Source organism: Bombyx mandarina, chromosome 12 (genome assembly GCF_030267445.1).
Source record: "Bombyx mandarina strain Sakado chromosome 12, ASM3026744v2".
Lineage (NCBI taxonomy): Eukaryota > Metazoa > Arthropoda > Insecta > Lepidoptera > Bombycidae > Bombyx > Bombyx mandarina.
Genome location: NC_143219.1, coordinates 271236 through 297354, shown reverse-complemented (window position 1 = coordinate 297354; position 26119 = coordinate 271236). Strand labels below are relative to the sequence as shown.

The following is a 26119-nucleotide window of genomic DNA, read 5'->3' as shown; positions in this document are numbered from 1 at the left end:
CCCGTAACTCCGGCACAAGTCTCGCTGTGACTATCGCTAAATATATATAAAATGCGTCTGTGCGTTGACATGGAAATGACAGAAACTCTATGTAGTTCCCACAATAATCGCCCAACGTTTTGAATCCACACATTTTGAAGAAAAAGACAAGCTAAAGTATCAACTAACTTTATTCATTTAACGAAGCAAGATTTGAATGTTTTATTAATTTATAACAACTCGCGAACTGCTTTGCTCGTTGCAGACTTATTATCATAATAATAGGCAGTCAGCACAGTCGTGATGCACAAAACGCCAGAACTCACCGTACAGCGTGTTGACGATATACAATAAGATGAATAAGCACATCTTATTCACGAAATTCCGTTAAAAATCAAAGGCCAAAAAACGGTCCCCTCGCCGCTGCTCTACCGAACGCAGCTCGATATCGCACTTGTGTGTTAATGTTTCAATCATTTGATGCAGTGAAACTTGGTTAATTAGCGTCACATTTTGATCTTTATTATGCATAAAATAAAAACACGCTATTTTAAACACTTTTACGGTTTCTTCCGTCTCTTTCTGTTGCGAAGTACCTAATCACAAAAATTCACAACATTTTTGAAACTTCGACCTCATGTCTCATGGACGGTGGTGACATGCGCCTCGTGATGTCCATGGACTCCGCTTGCCTCTAGGTCGATTGCAAGCCCGTCTACCCGCTAACAGCACTGAAAAAGTTTCTCATTTATATTGAGTAACGATACCTCTTTCTTTAAAATAGGCTTGAAAAGTATACTTAATTCTTCCCCTTGTTGATGTCCAAGAACAACTATAACCACTTAAAGTCTAGTTGGCAGGGTCGTTTCCCTTCGATGACACTTCTACACGAGAGCAGTGGGCAGCGGCTTGGCTCTGTCCCTGGCATTGCTGAAGTTCATAGGTGACGGTAACCACTCATCATCAGGTGGGCCGTATCCTTGTCTGCCTACAAGGCTAATAAATAAAAAAAAACATAAGGCCCGAACAAAACCTCCTTTGTAAGTCAGTTAAAGAATAATAATAAATACTAATCATATCAATTTCTAAAGGACATAATTATGTACTATGTACAAAAAGGCAAATAATAACTCATACATAGATTGTTTGAAAAAAAAACTGCATCTAAAATGCCGCTTCGATCAATAAATTTCACGGCTATTTAATGCTTTTAAATTATGTAAATGCTGGGCACAGGGCCCCCGATGACGCGGTGCCACTAACCGGATCACATCGCAGGGGAGTACAACCCTTGCTTAAATAAATAGCACAGTTAACTGAGCGGCTTGGCATGAGCACGTAGCACGCACGCACAGACACAAACCTGTTCACGATCCTAAAGTATAATTAAATCCACTTACTTGAAACAGGTCAAGAAATAAGTACCTAATAAATTATTATTCAATAGCAAACATCTCTTAAATCTCGTTGAAATAGTTTTCTATTTAAAATAATGTACCTGGGTATACCTAGTCATTCCAGACACTAATTCATAAACAACATCCATGACTCTGCCAAGATCAAATAGTCCATTAAAAATATTATAATCTTGCGACAATTCAGATCAAGGCCCACCCCACTGCGAAGACCATTTAACGAGATGAATTGTAAATGCAAATACAAAACTAATTCAAAATGGCGGCGGTTCCTCCCCTCCCGTCGCCCGCCACCTCACGCCCCTCCGCCTCGCCAATTTAATCTAACTAGCTCAGAGACTGAATGAATTCCGAGACGTGTTTAGACTTTAAATTCTTCGAGAGTTCATTGTTAATAATTTTGTGTTGGTGGCTCGTGCGAGCCGCATCTACGAACAACGTTAACATTTATTCCGACAGTAATTACCAACCTACGTACCGTGATGCGTGTTCACCAGTACTCACGGTGGCCTGTAGAGCGGTTTGTGCATAATAACAATTGACAGTGATAAAGGCGACGGTTGCTCTTAGCCTTGCCGTCTTCTAAGTTTTTTTCATACTTATCATTTAAACGCAAAACTTTCTCAAGAGGTTTGGTGATTCATAATATCTAGACAATCGCCCGACGGTACCTAAATATTTTCTAATTAACTAACAACCACATTGCCTCACACGCTCTATTCTATTACAATGAAAGTTTTAGTTGCAAATTATAAATTATTAATTAAACAAGATTTGTAAATCTAAATAATAAAAACTATTAAAGCAATAAACCTTTCTAGATTTAGTGATGTTACGCGGTGAGCGGTTTTGTAGTTTTAAAAAAAAACTTTATTTTCATATACACTGAATTTATTTTTCCTTTACAATAATCTGATGTTACACGGACAGAGTTACGATGTTATAAGTTTGAAGTTTGATGACGAACTCCTAAGTTTCAAGGAGAAAGAGAATTTATACATGAATAGTATTTACTAAACAATTAGTAAATGAGTCATTTAGACTGTGAACCGTATTGGTAAACATATTTAGAATCCGTAAGGACACAATTAGTAAATGACGGAATTTTACCGATGTGAAAGGAATACAATATTAACTAATGTTCTAATTCCAAATGAAGATCTGATGTAAAGTAAACAATATACATATGATTTAGTAACATGAGGAAATAAGTATGTTATATAGTAACAATGATTTAGAACTTAAGAACTAAGAGTTAGAGTACATTATGTGTTTATGAGAATTGATATATGACTTAGGTACTAGTGTGAGGGGCATAACATAACACCTCCCCCCTTAAAACAAAGGTTGAGCGTTGGTGCTCGAACTTTGAGAATTAGGATTTTCTGGATTTTCGATGTCATCTTCGTCTTCGGAGATGCACGATGTAGGATGACCTATATTGGCCATTGGAATTAAAACTTGTGTATTTCTTCTTCTTGAAGAATTATCAAAGCAATTGTTAAAGATCTGGATACATCCTCTATTTGACCTTCTTCGGGTCGCAAATGAACATGGAAAATTCTTGAAGACTTTGTATAAGATGTATGTAAGCATTGTGATTCCGATCGAGAAATAGATCCATGAAAAACTTGATTCATGTTTCTTCATGAAATTTTGTGTTTTGATTTTCTTAATTTCCTCTGAATATTTGTCAATATGGTGCTTGATTTGTTGTAATGAGTCCAACGGGATCTCATTGATTGGAATTGGAATTAGATGTGGTATTTCAAATTTTTTTAATTCTTGGTAACAATCGTCAGTTGTTATATCCGGTATGACGATTGGATACGTGATGTTTTCATTTGATGATTTAAATAATGTAAGCGTGCTGTGGCCAGTATGGAGCTTGCAAGATGCTGGCAGCGTTATGATTCCTGATCCATAGAGTTTGTGGTTCGACACTTCACCATTACATTGAATTACACATTGAGTTTCTGTGCTTAATACGTAGAGCCATTTATTACTTTTTAACTGTTGAAACGTTGCTATTTCCGCAGGAAATGATGTGACAGTGCATGATTTAGGAATTGATTTTGATTTTGTTAGCAGGACTTCAAGTTCACATATTGGTCTTGAAGTAGATTCATAGACGACCATATTTTTGCATAACCGTTGTCTTGATGCGAAATTGTTGCAGTTTTCCAACAAACTTGTAGAAATATACTTTTCTTGATTTTGATTAGTGGCTAAGAATATATGCTCTGGTAGGATGGTGGAGTGATATGAGGAATTAGGATGTTGTACAGGGATTGAATAAATATGATATAATTTAAAATTATCGTTTGTAACTAAGGGAAATTCTAAGATGTATACGAGGCGATTTGAGTAAACATAAGCTGATAAGGTAGAAGAATCTAATAAGGTATGAATATTATCTAATGTTACGGATGTGACTAAGCGTTTATTTGTTCTAACATGATTTGACAATAGAAGCTCTTCGTAGAGACGCTTGAGAGAAATTATCGATGGGTGAACAGTATTTGATTTAGCAAAAAGAATACTAGTTAGACAATCGTTTATATCGTTTTCTAAGTTAGTTACTAATTCTAGAATTTGCAGGGAAATTGTGGAAATTTCTTCACTTATTTTAATATCGAATACAGTATTCTTTGTAGTGTTAATATATTCGTTTAGACGATTAATATTTTCATTGATAATTTGTTCGTCGTATGTGATTTTGAATATAGATTCATTAAAGTTTTTAATTGTAGAAGATGTAATTTGTAATTGTTTTTGCATTAGATTCATTACATCTAATTCTCGTTTTTCTAAAGAATCGATGCATTCATTATAATGTTCAGCATCCTGTGCATCAGGTGTACCGATTAACCATTTAAGAACAGAGCTAAGGCCATCAAACAATTCTCGTTTAACACGTGAATTTTTGCCTAAGTAAAGGTTTAATTCCGAAAGTCGTTTTTCGATTATAACGATTTTGTATAGAATGTTGAATAAATTTGTAAATTTTGTAAATATGGAGGAATATAAACATTTTAAAATTCGAACAAATAATAAAACTAATATAAGGATTTGAGAGGGTTTGTATAAAGGTATTTGTATCTTGGATGGCTGTAGATTGGCCTATCCTGTAAAGAAATATTTCTAACTTAAAAATAGAATATGAAATATAGTAGACTATAATTTTAATATAAATGAATGAATTTTGAAATATTAGAATTTAGGATGAATTATCGTTATTAGGATAAGGTCTAAGACGATTTGAGTGAACTAATTGGGGTTTTCCACCCTTTTTGATTAGGAAATTTTCGTTAAAGCCAACACGAACTATTTCATATGGGCCTTCCCATTTAGGATCTAGATTGTTAGGATTAGGAACTTTTAGCATAACTTTATGACCTATTTTATATTCTACAGAATTTTTAATTTGATTGTCATAGCGTTCTTTCGCTTTTTCTTTCATCTTTTCTAGATTTTGTAAAGCAGTTTCTCTAGAGACCTTTAAACGTTCGTTTAAGTCTTTTAAATAATCGCAAGCTGTGTAATCAGAGATTGGTTTTAGCGAGTAGAACGGACGAGGCTTAAAACCAAATAAGAGTTCATGAGGAGTATAACCCGTGGAAGAGTTAACTGAGGTATTATGACATAAAATAGCGAGAGGAATGATTTGATCCCAATTTTTATGACGACGATTGCAATACATGCGTATATGATCTCGAAGAGTCGCATGGAATCGTTCAAGAGCGCCATTTGTTTGAGGATGATATGCTGTATTGAATGTGTGATTACATCCGAGAAATTTTGTTAGTTGTTTAAGAATGTTATTGGTAAATTCGGTACCTTGATCCGAATGAAGACGCTTTGGAACACCGAAGTGTTGGCAAAAATGTAAGATTTGTTTAGCAATAGTGACTGCTTCTTTGTCAGGAATAGGATATGCTTGAACAAATCTTGTTAGATCGTCTTGCAACGTTATGACATATTTGTTATTATTATCACTAATTTCTGAATATGAGACTAAATCCATTGAAATACGTTCAAATGGTTCAGTAGATTGAGAGGTTATGACCATAGGTGCTTTAAAAGACTTACGTTGAATTTTATTTCGTTGGCAAACGACGCATGATTCTATGTATTCTTTAATGTCGTTTGTCATTCCTTTCCAGAAATATTCATCACGAATTTTTCTAGTTGTTTCTGAGACTCCACGATGTCCTGATAGAGGTTCATCGTGATAGGTTTTTAGAATATTAGGAATTTCTTCGGGCTTAGGATAACATATTTTATTTTCACAAATTATAATTTTACAATTGTATGATTCAGCGATGTATGAAGATATATAAAATTGTTCGTTGATTTCTAGTTTACACGTATTATCATTTTTAAGATCTGGAACGTACAATGTATCGATTTCATGTTTTTGGAGACATGAGAGAAGAGATTTAAAATAACTTTCAGAATCCCAAGGATCGAAGTGTCTGGGTCTAGTGCATGTAAAGAATAAATTTTGATTATGATTTGAATTTAACAAATATACTTCGTATAGAGAGTTTTGATTTTCTAAAAATGATTCAGTTTGTGAACATAAACTGATGGCTTCATGAAATAGACTATTTTGTGAAGGGGGTTCACATGACATAGGAATAAATATATTTTTGTGCTTAACATCTAACAATTGATCTGGAGACGTTTTTGTAAAAGAAGTATTTATATTGCTACGATCTAAGGATTTGTAATGTTCAAAATTTATTTGTAGATAATCGTCTTGATCATCTTGACTTAAGTCTATTACGTTAGAGTTCATAATAGTTGGACGAGACAGAGCGTCCGCATTAGTATTCATTTTTCCTGCTTTATAAACTATCTCGTACTCGTATTCTTCGAGCTTGAGACGCCATCTTACGAGACGACTGCCTGGATCTTTGATTGAAAATAACCACGTCAGAGGTTTGTGGTCTGTAACAATTTTGAATCTTCTTCCGAAGAGATAAGGTCTGAAATGTTTAACTGCCCATACTATGGCAAGTAACTCTCTTTCGATCGTCGAATAATTAGACTCGGCTTTATTTAAAGTACGTGAGGCATACGCGATTGGCAAATCTTTGCCAATATCTCCCTGTGAGAGGATAGCACCAATAGCATGTAACGATGCATCGGTAGTTAGTACGAAATCTTTGTTGAAATCGGGATATTGAAGAATTGGAGTCATTGTTAAAATTTCTTTACATTTATCGAATGCCGACTGTTGATCTTTACTCCATATAAATGGAACATCTTTCTTGAGTAAGCTCGTTAAAGGTTTAGTGATTTTGCTAAAGTTAGGTATAAATCTACGATAGTATCCTGCGAGACCTAGGAATGATTTTATATCTTTACACGATTTAGGAATAGGAAAGTTTTTAACTGCTGAAACCTTTTCAGGATTTGGTTTCACGCCTTGATTTGTGATGATATGACCTAGATAGGCAACTTCTTTGCGCATAAATTCACACTTGTCGGGTTGAATTTTGAGACCATATTTACGGAGTCGTTCTAAGACTTCAGTGAGCTTTTGTTCATGTTCCTGAAGACTAGAAGCAAAAACGACTATATCATCTAAGTACACAAAACAACGCTCTCCCTGCAATCCGTACAGAACGCTATCCATAGCGCGTTGGAAAGTAGCTGGAGCATTTTTGAGTCCAAAGGGCATTCTTAAAAATTCATAGTGACCATAAGGAGTACTGAATGCTGTCTTAGGAATATCCTTTTCATCAAGTTCAATTTGGTGAAAACCTGATGCTAAATCTAGGGTAGTAAAATAAATAGAATGACCTAACTTGTCTAGGATGTCGGTGATGTTTGGCAAAGGGTAACTATCTCCAATAGTGATTTCGTTTAATTTCCTGTAGTCTATGACTACACGCCATTTCTGTTTTCCAGAAGCGTCAGACTTTTTAGGGACAACCCAAATGGGGCTGCTCCAAGGAGATGAACTAGGTTGAATAATTTTTTGGTCTAGCATTTTTTCAACTTGAGATTTTACCTCTTTTTGATGAACAAAAGGAAACCTATACGTTTTGGTATTAATCGGAATGTCAGAAGTAGTAGGAATTGAATGTTTTGTATTGTTACTAAAAGACAGAGGTTCGTCTTCTAAATAAAAGATATCTGAAAATTTTGAAATAATTTTGTCTAGAGAATTTAGTTCTTCGTTATTTAAATGGTCAGTTCTCACGAGTTGACGAACTTTATCTCGTTTATCGTGGACGCCATTATTTAATGAGTTTGTAAAGTTTATTTGTGAATTAGTATTATTTGAGTTATTAATTAATGATAACGATTTAGTTTCTACTAATGGTAATGATGTGATCGTCTTATCACGGTCGCTTGAGTTGACACAAGTTATGAGGAATCTTCCATTGGAAACTGAGATAAGTGCATTCGGTATGGTCAACTCTTTGTCTAGGGATTGTTTTTCGACGAACGCGTTACCATTACATATGTCTTTTGTAAAACAAGCGATCACCGTTTCAGATCGCTTTCCTAGAACTTGTTTACAATCCGACGGTGACTCATCTTTATCACCGAGAGTTGTTAACTTGTAATTTTTGTCTTTAAGACGCATGGTCTTAGATTGAACATAAATGGTAGCATTGAATTTGTTCATAAAATCGTTACCTAAAATACCATCTACACTGATATTTAAGTTAGCAACGTGAAATTTGAATTTTGATAGATTATCGAGGGACAGTTGTGCTGTACCAAAACTACGAATGGTAGAGTTAGTTCCAGATATTCCCACAATAGACACGATGTTCGATTCATCTAGAGGGGCTGTACCTATTTTGTTTCTATTAATAACAGAAATAGCAGCGCCTGTGTCGATAAGAAGGGTTACTGGTTGTCCTTCGATGTGAAACTTACAATAAAGTAGATTTTCTGGTGGTACATTGAATGATGATATTTTGTAAGTTTCTATATTAGATTGTTTTTCAGAGCTAGAAGTCGATTTTGACTGTGAATTCAAATTAATGATTTCGTTAGATTTAGGATTCGATTTAGAATTAGATTTAGTTTTTGATTTAGAGTTAGATTTAGTTTTTGATTTAGAATTAGAATTTGATTTTCGTTTAGAACTCGATTTAGAATTTGATTTTGTGATTTTGTCAAGAGGTTCTGATGATTTTTGAGTTGAAAAAGCTTTAGGGCTTACAAAGATCTCGAAGTCACTGTCTTCGGTTTGAGTCGCAACGTCACTAAGTTGTCTCCGATAGACTGCTGAACTATGTGAGTTACTGTTCTCGAACTGAGGGGTGAAAATAGCTGTTTGTTCCCGATGAACTGAATTAACAACATTATTTTCTGTGACCTGAATTTGATTTTTATAGTTTAAAGCTTTTTGCTTATTGTGTTTGTTAGATTGATTTAGAACGTCGTTAGATCTAATATTGGGCTTTAAATATTCGCGGTTTCCGAAGCAGTGCCCGTGAGCTCGGCCGCCTGCGAGTTTAAATTATTAATTTTGATTGAGTTGTGATCATGTTTATTTCTTTGATTATATTGTCTCTTACGACATTCTTGAATTAAATGACAAGGCTTCTTGCAATAGTTACATGATTTTAAGGGAGTTGAAACATTATGGTTGCCAGAGTTTGGTTGTGGAGTTCGAATATGTCTGCATTGACCATGATTTTGATATGGAACTGTGCTAGGGTTTATATTAAAAAGTTTTTGTCTAGCAGCATTCATATTTCGAATTTTTTCTTCCTGAATAGCAAAATTTCCTGCATCTGTTAGATTTTTGAAATCTCTAGTTCTAAGCATTACGCCTATGTCAGAGTTTAAGCCGTTAATAAAAACATTGAGAGCTGTTTCCTCAGCAGTAATTTTACGTCCTTCTAGGGTGTCATCGTTATATTCGATACAGAGTTTTTCGATTATTTTACTTCGACAAAGATTCACGCGAAGAAAATAGTCAGTTACAGTTTCTTTTGATTGTTGAAACATAGATTGTAGTTCTAACATAAGATGTCCTAACGTTTTAGTTTGAGAAAACTTTTGTATTAGGAAGCATTTTAAGTCAGACCATGTTGAAAACTGTTTGGCATGAACGTCTGATGAACTTGGCCCTGTGATTTTATTTAACGCGTATATTAAAAGTACCATCTGTTGTTGAACAGAAGCTAAACTAAACGCGGAGTCGCATGATCTGATAAATCGATACACTTGGCTAGGAGATGATGTATTGAATTCTGGTATTAATTGTAAGAGTGTAGCAATCGTAATTTCTAAAGCCATATTTTTGTTTTCTGCGCTAAACATTTTGAATGGTTTGATTTAAGATAATATATGATTTAAGAAATAATGAAAAAAAAATCTACCAAAAGTCGCGAATTTGATTTGATTTATGATGATTTAAGATGATTAAAGATTTAAGATTTGATTTAAGATTTTGTTCAATATATATGATTTAGGAAAAAGATTTAGGATTGTGTAACAGATTAAGGATTAAGGATGAATTCAGAGCATATAAAAACCACTTACCACAGTACAATTAAAATTAGATTCTGCATGTGGGATCTCGTCTGTTCGGCGAAGTTATTTCAAAAGCCTTCAGCTACCGTGCTTGATTCACGTCGTCTTGCGGTTGCTGGCTGCTGCTGGGCGATGTGTGTCCCGTAGTTTCTGCTGCTGCTGTTGCTTGGCGATGTGAGTCCCGTCGCGATGCGGTGATGCACGTTAAAACTTCGTCTTGGCGATATTTCTATGCGGAATCCTACCGACTGCGCCAAATTTGTTACGCGGTGAGCGGTTTTGTAGTTTTAAAAAAAACTTTATTTTCATATACACTGAATTTATTTTTCCTTTACAATAATCTGATGTTACACGGACAGAGTTACGATGTTATAAGTTTGAAGTTTGATGACGAACTCCTAAGTTTCAAGGAGAAAGAGAATTTATACATGAATAGTATTTACTAAACAATTAGTAAATGAGTCATTTAGACTGTGAACCGTATTGGTAAACATATTTAGAATCCGTAAGGACACAATTAGTAAATGACGGAATTTTACCGATGTGAAAGGAATACAATATTAACTAATGTTCTAATTCCAAATGAAGATCTGATGTAAAGTAAACAATATACATATGATTTAGTAACATGAGGAAATAAGTATGTTATATAGTAACAATGATTTAGAACTTAAGAACTAAGAGTTAGAGTACATTATGTGTTTATGAGAATTGATATATGACTTAGGTACTAGTGTGAGGGGCATAACATAACAGTGAACAGTTCTAAGTAACAGAATGTCATCAAGGAGTTGGTACGTATTTTCATATGTGTGTACTTACAAACGAAGATTCCGCTGGAGCCTTCAACCTGGCACCTCAAGATGGGGGGCAGTGGCTATCTCGTGATGTCGATTGATTATCTATTAAATATAAAGTATGATGTTGACGCCCCTGTGCGTTGTACAGAGCTGCCACGTAACGTAATACATGAGACATTTAAAAGCCATTACTGTCCAGCGTCCGAGGCGGCCCGCGGGACCCCTTACCGTCAGGTGACACTCGAGTTTACGAGGACGCGACCCCTCGAGCGCCGGACCTCCCGGAGGCCTCGTGTAGATATTGTTTTGACATTTGTATTACAATTTTAGGGCAGGTTTTACGTACCTTACGTAATTGTAAATGTACGACTTGGTTATTGCATTATCCGGTAAATGCCTTAGTCACCTTGTCAGCAACCACGGGACGACACGACATACCTACCGCTGTAAGCCTAGATACATTCTCAATGGTAGCGTATTTGCTGTTGATCTAAGGTAGACAGAAACATTGAACAGGGGACATATACGTATATAAACATAAGTATATTTGTGTAATACTTTATACTTCGTGCGTTCCAGTGAGATCAGTGCTGGATCCGATCAGATGCGACATAATAAGATTTAAAATAGTGATTTACCTATTTTATAATAAGATAATTATGCCGAGATTTACGATGCTCGTCTGTAGGAATCTTAATATGTGAACACACATTAGTATATTATAGAACGAGATATAAAATAGCATGCGCGGGGCAGAATACTTTATCCTTACGTGACGACTACGTCGAACACTCGTTCAAAAATATATATTTAAAAGGACAACTAATTATTAAGATAAACTCTTATAGAATAATTGAAACTCGATTCCATTTCTCAAAACAGTTGATAGCGCTTACTTTAGTAGAAGGTGAAACGTAAGCTAGTTATAAAAATCAACAATTTTCCATAAAATGTAATTAAATTATCATAAATACACTCGATTAGTAAAGACACCAAATAAGATTTCCAATTCAACCCCTTAGTGTTTAGAGGGCACTTACTGAGGGACGACACGTGTCAACCCTTCAACTAAATCTTTAATTAAATATCAGCGAGGGTCGCGACGGCCTCTCGTGTTAATAAAATAGCACAAATACGAGAATCTGTGTCCATAAAAAGCTCATAAGTACGGTGTCGTGAGGGCTGGCCCGGCGTCGTAGAGCCTCTACGCCGTTGTCGCGCTCGTAGACATGCCCACGAATTTACGTAGACTTTGTAGACCAATTAAATTATCATGCAAATTAGTACAAAATTACGCGTTAAAATGTATTTAAAATATACGCCCACAAGCGTCTTGAACCGACACGACTTTACCACCGATTCGGAATGCAGCCTCTTTACTGAGAAATAATTGCCAAGAAACTTAGAGCTTGCTCTTTTCCATATTTTGTTTTATAAACTTTTTTATATTTAGTTCGAAAACGGTACACCTATTTATATCAGGAGTCAAACGATAACTTTAGAACCGAGAATTCAAAACACGCTTTCGCCGAATTTAAGTGCATCATTGATGAAATGTTGCAACATTAAGATTAGGGTGCAAGGAGGATACGAGCCAACGGAAACCATAACGATTCGCGTAACACAATGAATAAAACGGACTCAAAATAAACAGCAACTTGAAACAACAAACTATTCAAAGAAGTCTTCTAAGAGCGAATATTATAATAGTAGCTCTTTTGAACCTAAACAAATACAAATCTCGACACACGAATCTCAGTCTAAGCTCGAAAGAAATAAAGCGGAAAATCTCTTGTTCGATGGATCGACGAAGATTTGAAAACGTAAGAAGCTGTACGTACTCGTAATTGAAATGCATCGGATTGAGATGCATGAGTTTGTAGAGGCAGTGGAGTGCACGAGTCCGGCTGAGGTCAGAGGGAGACGGGGTGCGGGGGCGGGGGCGGGGGGCGAGGGGTGGAATTAAACTTTCATCGGCCTCTGTTTGCCAGCATTAACATAACAAAGGTTTCGTGTAGAGATACTGAGAGATAGAGGTGGAACTCACATTAATAAGTTTTGTATGCTGAATTTTTTTCAGTATCAGAACTATAGTATAGCGTGTGATTAAATGTATTATATGTACTACACATAACTAGCATTCTATTAAAATACATTTCCGAGACTGTGTCGTGACTGGGTTTTTAAAGTACTATAATAATAAAATCTTAATTTTTATTTCACTTTTCAATATCGATCAAACAGCAACTTGGTTATCTTTTGACCATCGCACCCTCTTATTCTGAAGAATAATCGAACACGAAACTCAAAGTAAATTATTTCTCGATGCCCTTTCTATTCATTGTTTGGTCTACGGTAAGCGGTCACTCTTTACCATTGTAATGCTTTGAATGGAGGAGCCCTCAAAGGCGCGACCTTCGACCTGCATGTACTTACTGAACCCGACCTCACTCCTTTGTCAAGATACTCATCTTGACAAATTGCACTTTTAAAATAAAGTCAGATGGGAATTTTTATTTTTTATTGCTTAGATGGGTGGACGTGCTCACAGCCCACCTCGTGTTAAGTGGTTACTGGAACCCATAGACATCTACAACGTAAACGAGCCACCCACCTTGAGATACAAGTTCTAAAGTCTCGGTATAGTTACAGTTACAACGGCTGCCCCACCCTTCAAACCGAAACGCATTACTGCATCACGGCAGATATAGGCGGGGTGGCGGTACCTACCCGCGCGGTCTCACAAGTGGTCCTACCGCCATTGCTTTCCCTCAGATTCTGATGATTTATTGATGAAACTCAGTCACAAGGACTTTTCCGTCGTCTTCACAATTCGGCCATTTACTGACTGGTAACGACAAGAACACGGCTTCAGGGGCTGTTCATCCAGGGGTTCTGATTGAATCTTAACTAGAGACTTGAGCCTTAACATCGTCCGATCACTGGATACGAAAACATTGTGCCCATTAGCCCATTGCGTTACATCTCTCACTTTTGAATTGCCTTTAGGATCGCGTCCTTCAACAACAGATGTCACTTGTCTAAATTATTTTCTAAAATAAATTGAAATTGAATACTAAATCTACTTGCAACATGCGCTTGATATCATCTAGACTATGCACACAAAAGCCAAGTCGGTACAAATTGGCTAAGCTTAATTCAGGTAAATATTCGGTTAAATTCGGCCTTGACAGTTAGTGGTGTAACTGAGCAGACAAGCCCAAATAACGCCAAGCAGATATATCTGTATAAGCTCCGTCATTCGAAGAAGGTACACATTCAAAACATAATTGCAGGATCCCGGCCAGAAAAACATTTAAACGAAATATGAAACTGTAAAAAAAAAAAAACCTAAAATGTATTTTTGTTCGAACCATCGATTATCCAGTTATCGATATAATACACCAATTATTGGTAATTTAAAAACACAATAAGAATGGGTGCGAGTCATCGTCGAAATAAGAAAATTTGTAATATTGTTGATTATAAGATTAGTTCAGCCTTTTGAGACGCGACACAGATCGTAAATAAGATAAATACACAATCTAATAGTGTTGTTTGAATGACGTTCCTTTGTGCGGCTGCTGCTCAACAGAGTCGCTGTATATCGTTATATACATATGCACGTATGTATATAGCATGTATGTACATACGTCGCACGAAGATGGTCGCACTCAACGCCGCTTCTCAACTGGAACCCACTACCGTCTTCCACAAGCAGCTCTAAGCTAATATCAGTCGTTAAAACTTGTCAAAGGTCATTTCTATTCTCTGACGTGGTCCTTAATTTAATTTTTTCGTATAAGTTTTCTAGTTTTAGCTTCTCTTTAGGTGTGTCGGAAGCGAGTTTAACTTAAAAAATTGTGGTACCTTTATACAACTTTTATTTTTATACAAATTTTAAAACGATTTTTATTGTGTGCGTTAATTTAAGTAAATAGGTTTGTTGTGTCATTTAAAATTAAGTTATTTCTTAAAACTTAATTGGCAGTTAGCTTATTCGTTTTATAACAGTTTCTAGTTTACAGTTGTCGTGGATATATTATGCAGATTGGTTCCACAAACGGGTGGTAAGACGTGCGGTGAGTGTAACTGAGATTTAGAATTCATGTCTCAAGATGGGCGGCGGCATTTAGGTTGTAGATGTCTTAATCAATAACTGGTTGTAGATGTCTTGATAATAAACAAAAACAAAGTTAAACAGAGTAGTTCCTGATGTGGCTGAAAATACCGTCTTCAAATCAAAAAATAATCAAAGAAGAAAGTACACTTCGTACAAATTACGAATGGTGAAATTATGTTGAATTTACTGGTGGTGGAGCAGATTATAAACCCACACGGATCGGTACCACCGTGCAGCCTTTTCTGCCGCGAAGCTGCGTTCCGGTTTGAAGGCTGGTATAGTCCTTCTACAACCGAACTCGCGCTTCAAAGTGGGTCCCTGGTAATTATTTAACGCCAGATGGGCCGTGAGCTCGTCAACCAACTACGTTATAATAAAAAGATGTAATCTGACTATACTGAATAGATTAACAGTATGTTTCAAATTATATTAGTTAAATATTTAAAAAAATTGCCCGCTGAGTTTCTTGCCAGTTCTTCTCAGGACGGAGGTTAGTTTTTGTGAATTGGCGGTAGTTCTTTTTGACGTTCAATAAGTATGTACTTTCATTGAAGTTGAATATTTATTTATTTATTTGATCTGATTTGATTTGATAACACTATTCGATTGCCACGTATACACGTCGACATGACGCGGCGAGCCGGCTCGCAGCTCGGAGAAGCTTCCAGCACTCGCCGAGCGCTCTGAGCACGCTCTAACACACACCTTGATTTTTTTCATCACACAACCCGACATATCGGAATTCGCGCGTCGGTTACCCGAGCCCGCTCCCCTTTCCTACACAAAAAATATTATTAAAAACGCTTTTAAAAATAAAATTAAAAAAAACGAACGAAACTCAGGTAATCGGAAGAATGGCGAGATCGAGAATCGCGCGAAAAAAATACACTTAAGGGCGGATTTTGCAGCAAAAAGTTTTGTAATTTTTGATTCGGGGGTCGTGGGGCGTCCGGGCTCGGTGGCGGGGGGTGAACTGGTCTCCCTGGCTGCCTCCGTCTCGCAGTGTAGCGCGACTCGTGGACTCGGCCGCTGTCCCAACGACACTAAAACTCGTTCCGCATACATTACGCAGCGCATATGTAAATTTACGTCAATCTTGAGTGCTGAGCTCGCGATGGTGCTCTCGGCATGCGTCCGCGCCGCAACCAGGAACTACTGTGGTTCTTATCGTGAGTTTACTGATAAGATTTCTATGACTACCTAGTTGATCATTATAAATATATTAACAATATCATGCGTCTAACACTAAAAAAAATTTAAATTAAAATAATAGTTAATTTTATACAAAACCAGTAAATGATAATAGTGCTATAAATAATAGTTTCGTATTAATAATGATATTCTAGTCGTAGTTGTCCTTATTAATTTTTTTGTTAACTTAATGAGGTTATCACCACTTTTTATTTAGAATTTTTGGGTGCACATATTTGTAAAACTTTATTACATAGTATAGAACAGCTTAGAATATATTAATATTAATAAAAAGGGCTTTGTAACTCGTGAGATTTTAAGGCGCGGGCCTTGATGCCAATTTCCCTAGTATATCTTTAAATTTTTTATTTTGCTTATATGAGTGGACAAGTTCAAAACATCCTACATACTATCCTACTAGTAGTAATCAAATGAAATCTGAAAGTAGTTTCGCCTAGTCTTTTTTTTATTGCTTAGGTGGCTGGACGAGCTCACAGCCCACCTGGTGTTAAGTGATTACCAGAGCCCATAGACATCTATAACGTAAATGCCGCCACCCACCTTGAGATATTAGTTCCAAGGTCTCAGTTTTTACAGTGCAAAGGTTGTCCTAGCCTACAAACCAAAACGCGTTACTGCTTCAAGGCAAAAAGAGGCAGGGTGGTGGTACCTACCCGTGCGGACTCATAAGACGTCCTATAAACAGTAAATTATTTATAAAAATAAAATTAATTACTACGAGTGTTTTTTTATTTTATTGCCTAGATGTGTGGACGAGCTCACAGCCCACCTGGTGTTAAGTGGTTACTGGAACCCATAGACATCTACAATAAATGCGCCGCACACCTTGAGATATAAGTTCTAAGGTCTCAGTATAGTTACAACGGCTGCCCCACCCTTCAAACCTAAACGCCTTACTGCTTCACGGCAGAAATAGGCGGGGTACCACCACCTACCCGTGCGGACTCACAAGAGGTCCTACCACCAGTAAAAAATGTCTAATCTGTGTTCACGAATAACTTCCGTGATGAAGGAACTACATTGTTTTATGAAATGAAAATGGACCACCCTAAGAAGTTCAGGTATTGATGGGCATAAACACCTCAACAAATGTAAGGGACATTGCACACTCACTGTCATATCTATTTATAATTTATATAATGAGGCAGAAGTAAAGCAGCTATAAAGCCTTTTTCTTTTTGTTCTGCAGTAGCTGTTGAGGAGTATTAATAATAATGCTATGTAAATAATGTTAATAACAAAACAAAACATAAAAAGAATCCAAATTGTGAACCGTCAGTAATTATGGTCGACTCTCGATCTTGATCATCCGTAGAACGTGAAAAAATTATAAATAACTAACCGTTATGTTCTAACCGCTATCTGGCCCTTTCTCTGGTGTATTCCTGTTGCTTCTAAGCAATTTTACCTTCTTTTAGATCATTTCTTTTTCTAATATATCAATAGCTTACTGGTGGTAGGAGCTCTTGAGAGTCCGCGCGGGTAGATACCACCACCTTGCCTATTTCTGCCGTGAAGCATTAATGCGTTTCGGTTTGAAGGATGGGGCAGCCGTTGTAACTATACTTGAGTCCTTACAACTTATATCTCAAGGTGGGTGGCGCATTTACGTTGTAGATGTCTATGGGCTCCAGTAATCATTTAACGCCAGGTGGGCTGTGAGGTCGTCCAACCATCTAAGCAATAAATAAAAAAAAATTAAAGTCCCAAGATGGTCACGATATCGGATAGACCAATCGGTCCAGTGGTCACTTCCACGCAGCGAGGCCCCGTCCCCCCATGGAAGTGGTTACCAATTGCTCGTTCACGTCACAAATGCGTATTTTCTTCATCCTGATTTTTTATTAAGTAATTTAAGAAGTTATCAAAATGGCATCGTTCGTTCGGATTCACAAAAAAACGTAAATTTCTCAATCCTTCGTCTTTCAGCAAAAAAATCAGCCAACTGTCGTATTTTTTAACATCGCATTCGATACACCCGCACTTCTTTACAGAATTTATCCTTTTGTTGAATATGCATGAAGAATTTTAAAAAATCTGCCACATTATAATAAAAGTTCGATGTTCATTTATGAATTGTATACAGAGTATAAGGTATCAGAGTTCTACACTTCGGGCATGCTGTATCAACATTAGTACTTTTGTGGTATTTGCGACTCTCAACATGCTTTAAAGCAGAGATTCAGTGTGCTTTAAGCTCATGCAGCCCGGTAAAACTTTTCGGTCTATTTCCGGAGGCTGGATAAATACTTTAATTATGAAATTTTTAATGATTACTTGTTGGCAGATTGCGATATCGTTGAGACAAAGGTCTGTAAAAAAAGATATTATTTTCACAAACAGTGCCGTATATAAATTGGTACAGAACCCACACCGGTAGCTACATATGTGAGAATCGACATTTTTTACAATTCCATCGCAATTGAAGGGATATTTAAATAAAGCTGGTATTTGCGTTTATACCTTTTTATTCGCGACATTCGGATTATCCGCAGGTACCCACGGGCTTCCCACGCGGACCCGTATCCAAAAAATTGCGCAAAAAATCACGCATTTCAAAGGATTTCAAAAAATTTAAAAGCTTTTTATAGTTTGATGCACTGTCAGCGAGTTTGATGGCTGAATATCTTAGTGTAGAATATATTTCATAATCCTTTTTTGGCCGAGTGGAATCATGGTGCCTTTCAAACGACAGGCCGCAGGTGGGACATGAAGTCTTAAAATGTTAGTGTTGATGTATCCCTTTATTTATTAAATTGATTACGGAATCGAACGTCCGACTTTGGAATGAGAGCATTGCTTGGGGCGATACTATTATATAGTATATAACCCAATGAATGAATTTTTTTATAGAAAACGATTGTAAAGTTTATTTTTTTTAAAGTATTTTTATTAAAGATAGATTGCCGTTGGTGGTGGGATCTATGACCCAAGCTAACTAAAGAAGCTCCTCATGAAGCGCGCCGTATCTAGAATGATCGACTTCTGAAGCAGCCCTTAATCCGGCTGGATAGCAAAAGCTGCTTAATGTGTTGATCGAAGCTTTTCCTTACAGAACTATCGGAATTATAATGTTTCAATCAACATGCTACATTATCAATTTATACTCTTCTGTCTTCACGAGCTTGGGGAGTGGCGATACCAAGCAACACCGCTCGACGCGCTCACCGATCTGTTATTGCATCATGTTTATCGGCAACAATGTCCGCGATGTAGATTGTAAGTCGTCGTGGCCTAAGGATAAGACGTCCGGTGTATTCGTGTTGAGCGATGCACGAGTGTTCGAATCCCAGACAGGTACCAATTTTATAAATGAAATACGTTGAAAATTCATTTCCAAGAATTGGCTGATGTTCTATCATTAATATAATAAATACACTAGAATTGACAGAAACATATTTCAGGGCAAGTTGTTTTTGAGTTCATGACCCTAGAAGTTAGCAAAACGAGACCAACTAGAAATAATATGGCTAATACATTCTCCGTGTCGACTCGTGTCGATCGTTTCGTCCTGCATTTTTTTTCCTACCTAAACTAACTAGTAGGTGACGGCTAACTAGTAGCTCGCGGGGCTCAACCCTGATGACGTTGCTAACACGAACCCTAGCAAGAGCCATGCTTCGCAGAATCTATCACCGGATCGGAAACGCGACCCACTGAGAAGATCCGGCGAGAAACTCAGTGGACTGTGTCTGAGGGTTAATTTACTCGTCGAGCCCTTCGTCGCAAGCGACGGGTTCGACGAGAACGATGACCGGTGCTTGAGGTACCTAAAAGCACCGTTAGTGGATCGGGAGGATCCGAAATAACGTGCTTGGGGGGACATCGACTGCTTTTCATTCTATCCGCAGGATCGGGAATGTAGTAGACGTCCTGCATGGATATTAACAACACCAGCATACCATTGCCTACCACTCACTACTATCTTCAACCACGTCTGAGAAAGGACTAATATTTTATTTCAACTTGATAAATAAAGTTTTTGTTCAGTCTTCGCTCCTTTTATATATATTGCGTAATGAAGAGTTAGTATCTAAGTGTGAACAGCAAGCCGTAGTATGTTGGTTAGCGAATAGTTTTAATTACAACGTTAGTAAATGATTACATCTTCCGGTATACAGAGTACCCGGTAACACGATAAGCGTATTGGATTAATGAAATAGGCTTCTAATTGTATTGTAACGCGTTGTCGATACCTTCGTGGCGGCTTCGTTCATCCAATTAATTGTGACTGTTAATCTTGGAGCGTCGCGGGTGGTGCACCGACCAGTGTGAGCGCGTCGCCCGGCCACACTAATACTAATGTGGTTGGCAGATATTCACGATTATTTGTCTTTGTGCACTTACACCAAATTTTTAGTGATAAGTGGTTACCGGAGCCCATGGACGTCTACAACGTAAATGTGCCACCTACCTACCTTGAGATATAAGTTCTAAGGTCTCAAGTATAGTTACAACAGCTGCCCCACCCTTCAAACCGAAACGCATTCCTGCTTCACGGCAGAAATAGGCAGGGTGGTATAAATAGGTGTTGGAAATATGTAGGTATCTACCCGTGCGGACCCACAAAACATCCTACCACCAGTATATTCCACAATGGCTGCAGACTTGGCTGTTTATTTGGCCTCAAAACTAATCCGTATACCTGATTAATTAAAATTGCAATTTTGATTTAATTCGATGACGTTTAAACGGATTGAATGGAACAGATAACTTTCTTGAATATTATTATAAACTAGCCGTACTCGTCCGCTTCGCTGCGTATTTAAAATTAAAATTATTATTTATTGTCATTATTATTAGGGAGTCCAACATTCATATATTAGCCTATCCATTATGGATGCCAAGTTTCAAGACAATCGGACGCATGGTTCAGTAGTTATACGGAACATCCGTAAAAACCACTGTAGATTTATATATTAGTATAGATATACCTACCTATCATTGAAACCTTGCCCGCGGCTACATCAGTACCATCACATTTTCGATATCCGATAATATATTATTGTAGTGTGTTATAAAATTGAAATGGGTTTTAATCGAAACGTCTCACGAGATCTTGACCACGATTAGACAGTCTTAGATGGTAAGAACTTAACGCGTGCTTACAATGCCTTAAGGAGCATAATCCCGTTGTAGGTTGTAGATAACACGCGCGAGCAGTCGCCTCAACGACTCTGATGAAGCCCCACAACCGTTCATTGGTGTCGCATTAATTAAATTAAGATTAATGTGATTCGCCCTTAGATTATAGAAAATTGTCGGACTTTACAAAATTCAGAATTAGGCTATTTTCATATTCTTTGAGTATCTACGAAATTATTTAAGGAGTTCTGATAATCAACGTAAAGGTGGTCAAGGTGCACGTGAGGTCAGGCACCACCTGGGGCCCGTACCCTTATACCTTGAGACAGTCACCTGAGGCCCAATTCTCGGTTGCGTTGTAACAGCGATTGCCCTTTCAAACTGGGTGGAATATAATATAAATTATAATTTGCGTAATTACTGGTGGTACCTCCTGTGAGTCCGCACGGGTAGGTACCACCACCCTGCCTATTTCTACCGTGAAGTAGTAATGCGTTTCGGTTTGAAGAGTGGGGTAGCCGTTGTAACTATACTGAGAACTTAGAACTTTTATCTCAAGGTTGGTGGCGCATTTATGTAGTAGATGTCTATGGGCTCCAGTAATCACTTAACACCAGGTGAGCTGTGAACTCATCCAACCATCTAAGCACTAAAAAAAAAAGAATAAATGCTCCGCGGCAGAAACATGGAAAATAGTGGCATCCAAGGGTCCGAAACATTTAGCTAGCAGAATATAATTAAGGGAAAATTTCTTGTACAACGAATGAGTAAGGGGATCTAGTGGCGGTGGTCTGGGACCGACGTCCTACTACCGGCCTGGTCAGGACAAACAGAAGATGTGGAGACTGTACTGAAGTCTTTTAAATTTGTTAAGTGCACTATGTTCACTATCCATTATTTAATAACGTTTTTGTCTCGTTACAGAAGAGTCGGGCGAACTCATCAAATCGCCATCTCCACCACCAAGTCACGGTGAGTTATTGTGATTACTATTTGGTTTTACAACCCGTATAGGTTAAGCAAATAAATACATATATTATATTGAAAACATCCTTTATATGTCTACAAATTTTCAATATAATTAGACAACAGTAAGACAATAATATATTAGATTAATTATAACATTTCATTAGCAACATGTCAACTACCAGCAGACAGCAGGAATTTACTTAATTCTGTACTGATTGATTTGTAATTCCACTTTTACAAATTTTTGGTCTGTGTTCATTACAAAGTACACAGTCTTCCATGTTTTTTTCTCGACTAAATATACGCCGTTTTTATATGCCTCGTCAGCGCTACCGTCATTGTTCCCACTAACACCGTTGCCATATGGCAATCTGAAATTCGTCTTGTTTATAACATGTTAAATTTTATATTATAGTTATTTTAAATAAAACCTTACACGATACTCAGGACATTCCGTGAGGGCCAGGAAGGCACCTGAAGCTTTAGGCCTCCCCGACACGGTGCTAGCCAGCAGTCTATAGGAACACATTAGTGTCAATAGTAATAATGTAATTGAAGCATTTATTATTGTTGTTGTGTACACATACATTGCTCATGCAATGCCCGGTGGCACGGTGGACTAATGGTCATTATTTTTCGGGACTTGTTGAATTGCAAAATTTCTTGAAAATGTGGATGGGGCAATACTATTTTATTCGTTTATTTGATTTATTCTAATCGCCCACGAATACCGTTCAAAATGTACATACACTTATCGGAGATGTATCAATATTGATAACCTCTTTTGTATAACAATTGCAACACGTGATGTCACATGTGGGTAGTCGTATTGTAGTCCAGCAAGTCAGTAATGTTAAGCCTGTAGCGGTAGCCATCACAGAACACAAGATATTTGACAGATGCTTGAATCTCGCTTACGACATTTTCAAGTTAAGCTCGCTCATATATACAAGTTCCGAACAACAACATTCGGACCGTACCAAATAACACCCGCTCGGTGGAAGATCTTCCCTTTGTCGTTTAAACCTCCCAAAAGCCTTTCTGTAAGTACGTTACTTACCAGCAGAAGTAGACAGCCATCGAAACGCATGTTGGTCACCATCGTTCTATACTTAGCTTGTCACAAATTTGACCCTAAGTGACGTCACACTGAATGTAGCTGAATTAAGCCGCATTTTATGACGTTTATTATTTGGTGTAATTTATTAAAGACGATTACGGTTTTTTTATTATTACAATGATCAAAACAAATCTTCTAATGCGCTTCAAGGAGACACAGTTCCCAAGATACTGACTGCGTTACCTCGTCGGATAGCCAGACTCACTCTCTGTGCAAAGTATCAGCCAGCCTTAGCATCACGTGTAGCTTCCTTCAAGCGTTTGGAGATTTCTAATAAATATATAATAATTATATATATAAATTAATATCAAATAAAAACACATATATTACTGGTGGTAGGACCTTTTGTGAGTCCGCACGCTATTTCTGCCGTGAAGCAGTAATGCGTTTCGGTTTGAAGGGTAGGGCAGCCATTCCAACTATACTTGAGACCTTAGAAGCGCATTTATGTTGTAGATTTCTATGGGCTCCATAACCACTTAACATCACGTGCGCTGTGAGCACGTCCAACCATCTAAGCAATAAATAAAAAAATTCGTATCCACAGGAGTGAATGTTAATGTTGAAAATTCAGAATTCACTACATCATTAACAAGTCCCTTGAAGCTTACAATCAATAAAAGAACCTCACCCAGACTCAACCAATTAATTCGAAGTAAACTGCTAATGTATGAGCGTCTCGAGTCAACCCTTCTACCTGAGCGCGTGTCGCAGCCCGCACGCGACACCCCTGCTCTACACGCGCCGTGCTTTAAATATGTCTCACTTTTAAGGGATTTTCACCCCTTCCGGGCGCGTAATGCACCTTCCTGAATGTCGAGGCATGTTCTTAAATGTTTGTAGACGTACGAGGGGTATTATTGTGTCTTGAACCATATTTATCTTGGCAAGGTGTACAATTTTTCACTTTTAAGCGCACAGGCCTTTGTTATGGTGTTGCGAAAGGGTGAATCCTATGAAAGATGATATGTATTTTGCACGCACGTGTTTTTTGCTTTGATTTAATGTTATCTTTAAGAATACACTTTAAAAGGTGAAAGTTTAGTTTACATAAAAACTAGAACGACGGTAAAGACGGGACGGACACGCTGGTTAAAATTGTCTAATTTATTAAAAATCCCCCTCTAACCCACTCAAAGATCTTGGCTTGTCAAGAACTTCCGTAGTTAATAGCTATACTTGAATGAACACCTAAAGTCGCGCTACTCATTTCTTATCAAATTTGTCTAGGCAGGGAGAGGAATGCTAAGAATGGCGGTGAACGTAATGCACATTAACAGGGGCCCCTAAAACAGACACCAGGGCGTTTATCTAAACATATATAAAATGTATGTGCTTCAAAAACTAAATTACTCACTTTAATAACAAACCGGACTAAAGTTAATATAATCATTTTTACCGTCGGTTCTAAAGATTTATAATAGCTATACATCATCAGACAAATAAGTAGCCATTAAAAAAATCTGTAACTAGACCACACAATTCGAATACCTCAAGTTAGTTTGCGAAACTGCGTCAAAGTCTCTTTTGCTTTGTAATAACGACTATTATATGCCGCGCTTCAAGTGTTACACGTGATGTGTTCGCTGCAGAAACAGGCAGAACAGCGGTACCTACCCGCGCAGGCTTCTCACACGACAACTCATAAGACGCGTGTAAAAAAAACAAAACCGATATGAAGGTAACCCATAAGTCATCTCCACAGTTGACGTATGCATTACACGATCTAACCTCAACGACATCAAGTCAGGCAGTCACGTTACATATTTACATGTAATATCCGGCTCGAACCGCCGATACATCATCCCGGCCCCCGCGCTCTCGCTGCCACGTCAATATTTACCGGCTCGAGGAAATAGTTATGTCATATTTAGTAACGCTGTTGTTCTATCAGTCATACACGATCGACTTGTACGATTCATTAGCTGTAGCACGTGATATCGGTTTGCACGAAGACACAACATGTCATGCTAACTTGATTGTTCAAGTTCAGTCCAGAGCTTGCGAAGGCTCGTGCAATAAACAAACGCGACCCGTATCGGTTGTAATAACAATATAAAACGCTTAAGAATGTCTCAGAATGTTTTTCGTTTTTAAACGTTAAATAAAAAACAACAATATTTGTTATAATTCGAGCAGTTCTTGAAGTTTATTTATGAAAAACAACCGTTTGCAAATACGCACCATTCACTTGTTCACACTCATTTAACCTGGAGCTAGAATTTTCAATCACTCGCTGGAGCATCGCTCTTGGAATAAGAGTTGATTTCTTCCGTGATTCTTTGCTTCAAAACATTCAGGTTGGGTGGCCAGTTGATGTCTCCTCGGCGACTTATTATTCTTCCTGGTAATAAATCTTGAAGAGCAGCTAATGAGTAATTTGTAACATGAGAGGTGCCCCATCTTACGGGAAAAAGGTGTAGCGGTTGTAGCCATACTGGTTTTGCATTTCTGTAGCCAAAAAAGTCCCGATCATATGGCAGTATCGAGTAGTCAATTCAAAAACGAAAAACATTCTGAAACATCCTTTATTTCATGTCGAGTAAATAGTTATGGGTGACAACGTTATTATCGCTAATCACTAAATAATTCGTGTCGCCAACGTCGCAGAGACAATTTCATTGTACTTCTGTGTCGGTAGCGTGACTGAGGTACCGAGCGCTTGCCTTTGACGTGACTGTGTGTCTGTACGCGTCTCTCGGCGAAATGTAAACTAATCAAGATCCTGACTAAAGGATCACGAGGCTCGGTTGCCAATCCGGTCACAGTCAGCACCCTGGGGTATACCTATATATTCGGTATTACAGGTCTCAATGTTCCAGTTCGTTTGTCATCAGACATTTTGGCACCCTCTGGGTAGTGGAAGAGGTGAAAATTTTAGCTTAGATAGTAGAACGTT

At 37.5% G+C, this 26119-nt stretch overlaps 3 protein-coding genes across 3 annotated transcripts in view; 1 reads left to right on the top strand and 2 right to left on the bottom strand.

Annotated features, from left to right (window-relative positions):
• Window positions 1-26119, top strand: part of LOC114240544 (uncharacterized) — a 107162-nt gene that overhangs the window by 76158 nt on the left and 4885 nt on the right. Inside the window, exon 4 of the mRNA XM_089731705.1 lies at window positions 22056-22103. Within this exon, the coding sequence (XP_089587831.1) occupies window positions 22056-22103 (48 nt within the window). The remainder of the gene's footprint in view (window positions 1-22055; window positions 22104-26119) is intronic.
• Window positions 2264-4184, bottom strand: LOC149501709 (uncharacterized). The gene has a single exon (XM_089731575.1). It carries the CDS (start codon window positions 4182-4184, stop codon window positions 2730-2732), a length of 1455 nt encoding a protein of 484 aa, XP_089587701.1. The 3' UTR covers window positions 2264-2729.
• On the bottom strand, window positions 8475-9698 carry LOC149501708 (uncharacterized). The gene has a single exon (XM_089731576.1). The coding sequence runs from the start codon at window positions 9696-9698 to the stop codon at window positions 8832-8834; it is 867 nt and encodes a 288-aa protein (XP_089587702.1). The 3' UTR covers window positions 8475-8831.

Excerpts from the sequence above, each read along its gene's own strand:
- LOC149501709 (XM_089731575.1), bottom strand. The coding sequence starts at position 4,184 with ATGAATCTAATGCAAAAACAATTACAAATTACATCTTCTACAATTAAA.
- LOC149501708 (XM_089731576.1), bottom strand. The coding sequence starts at position 9,698 with ATGTTTAGCGCAGAAAACAAAAATATGGCTTTAGAAATTACGATTGCT.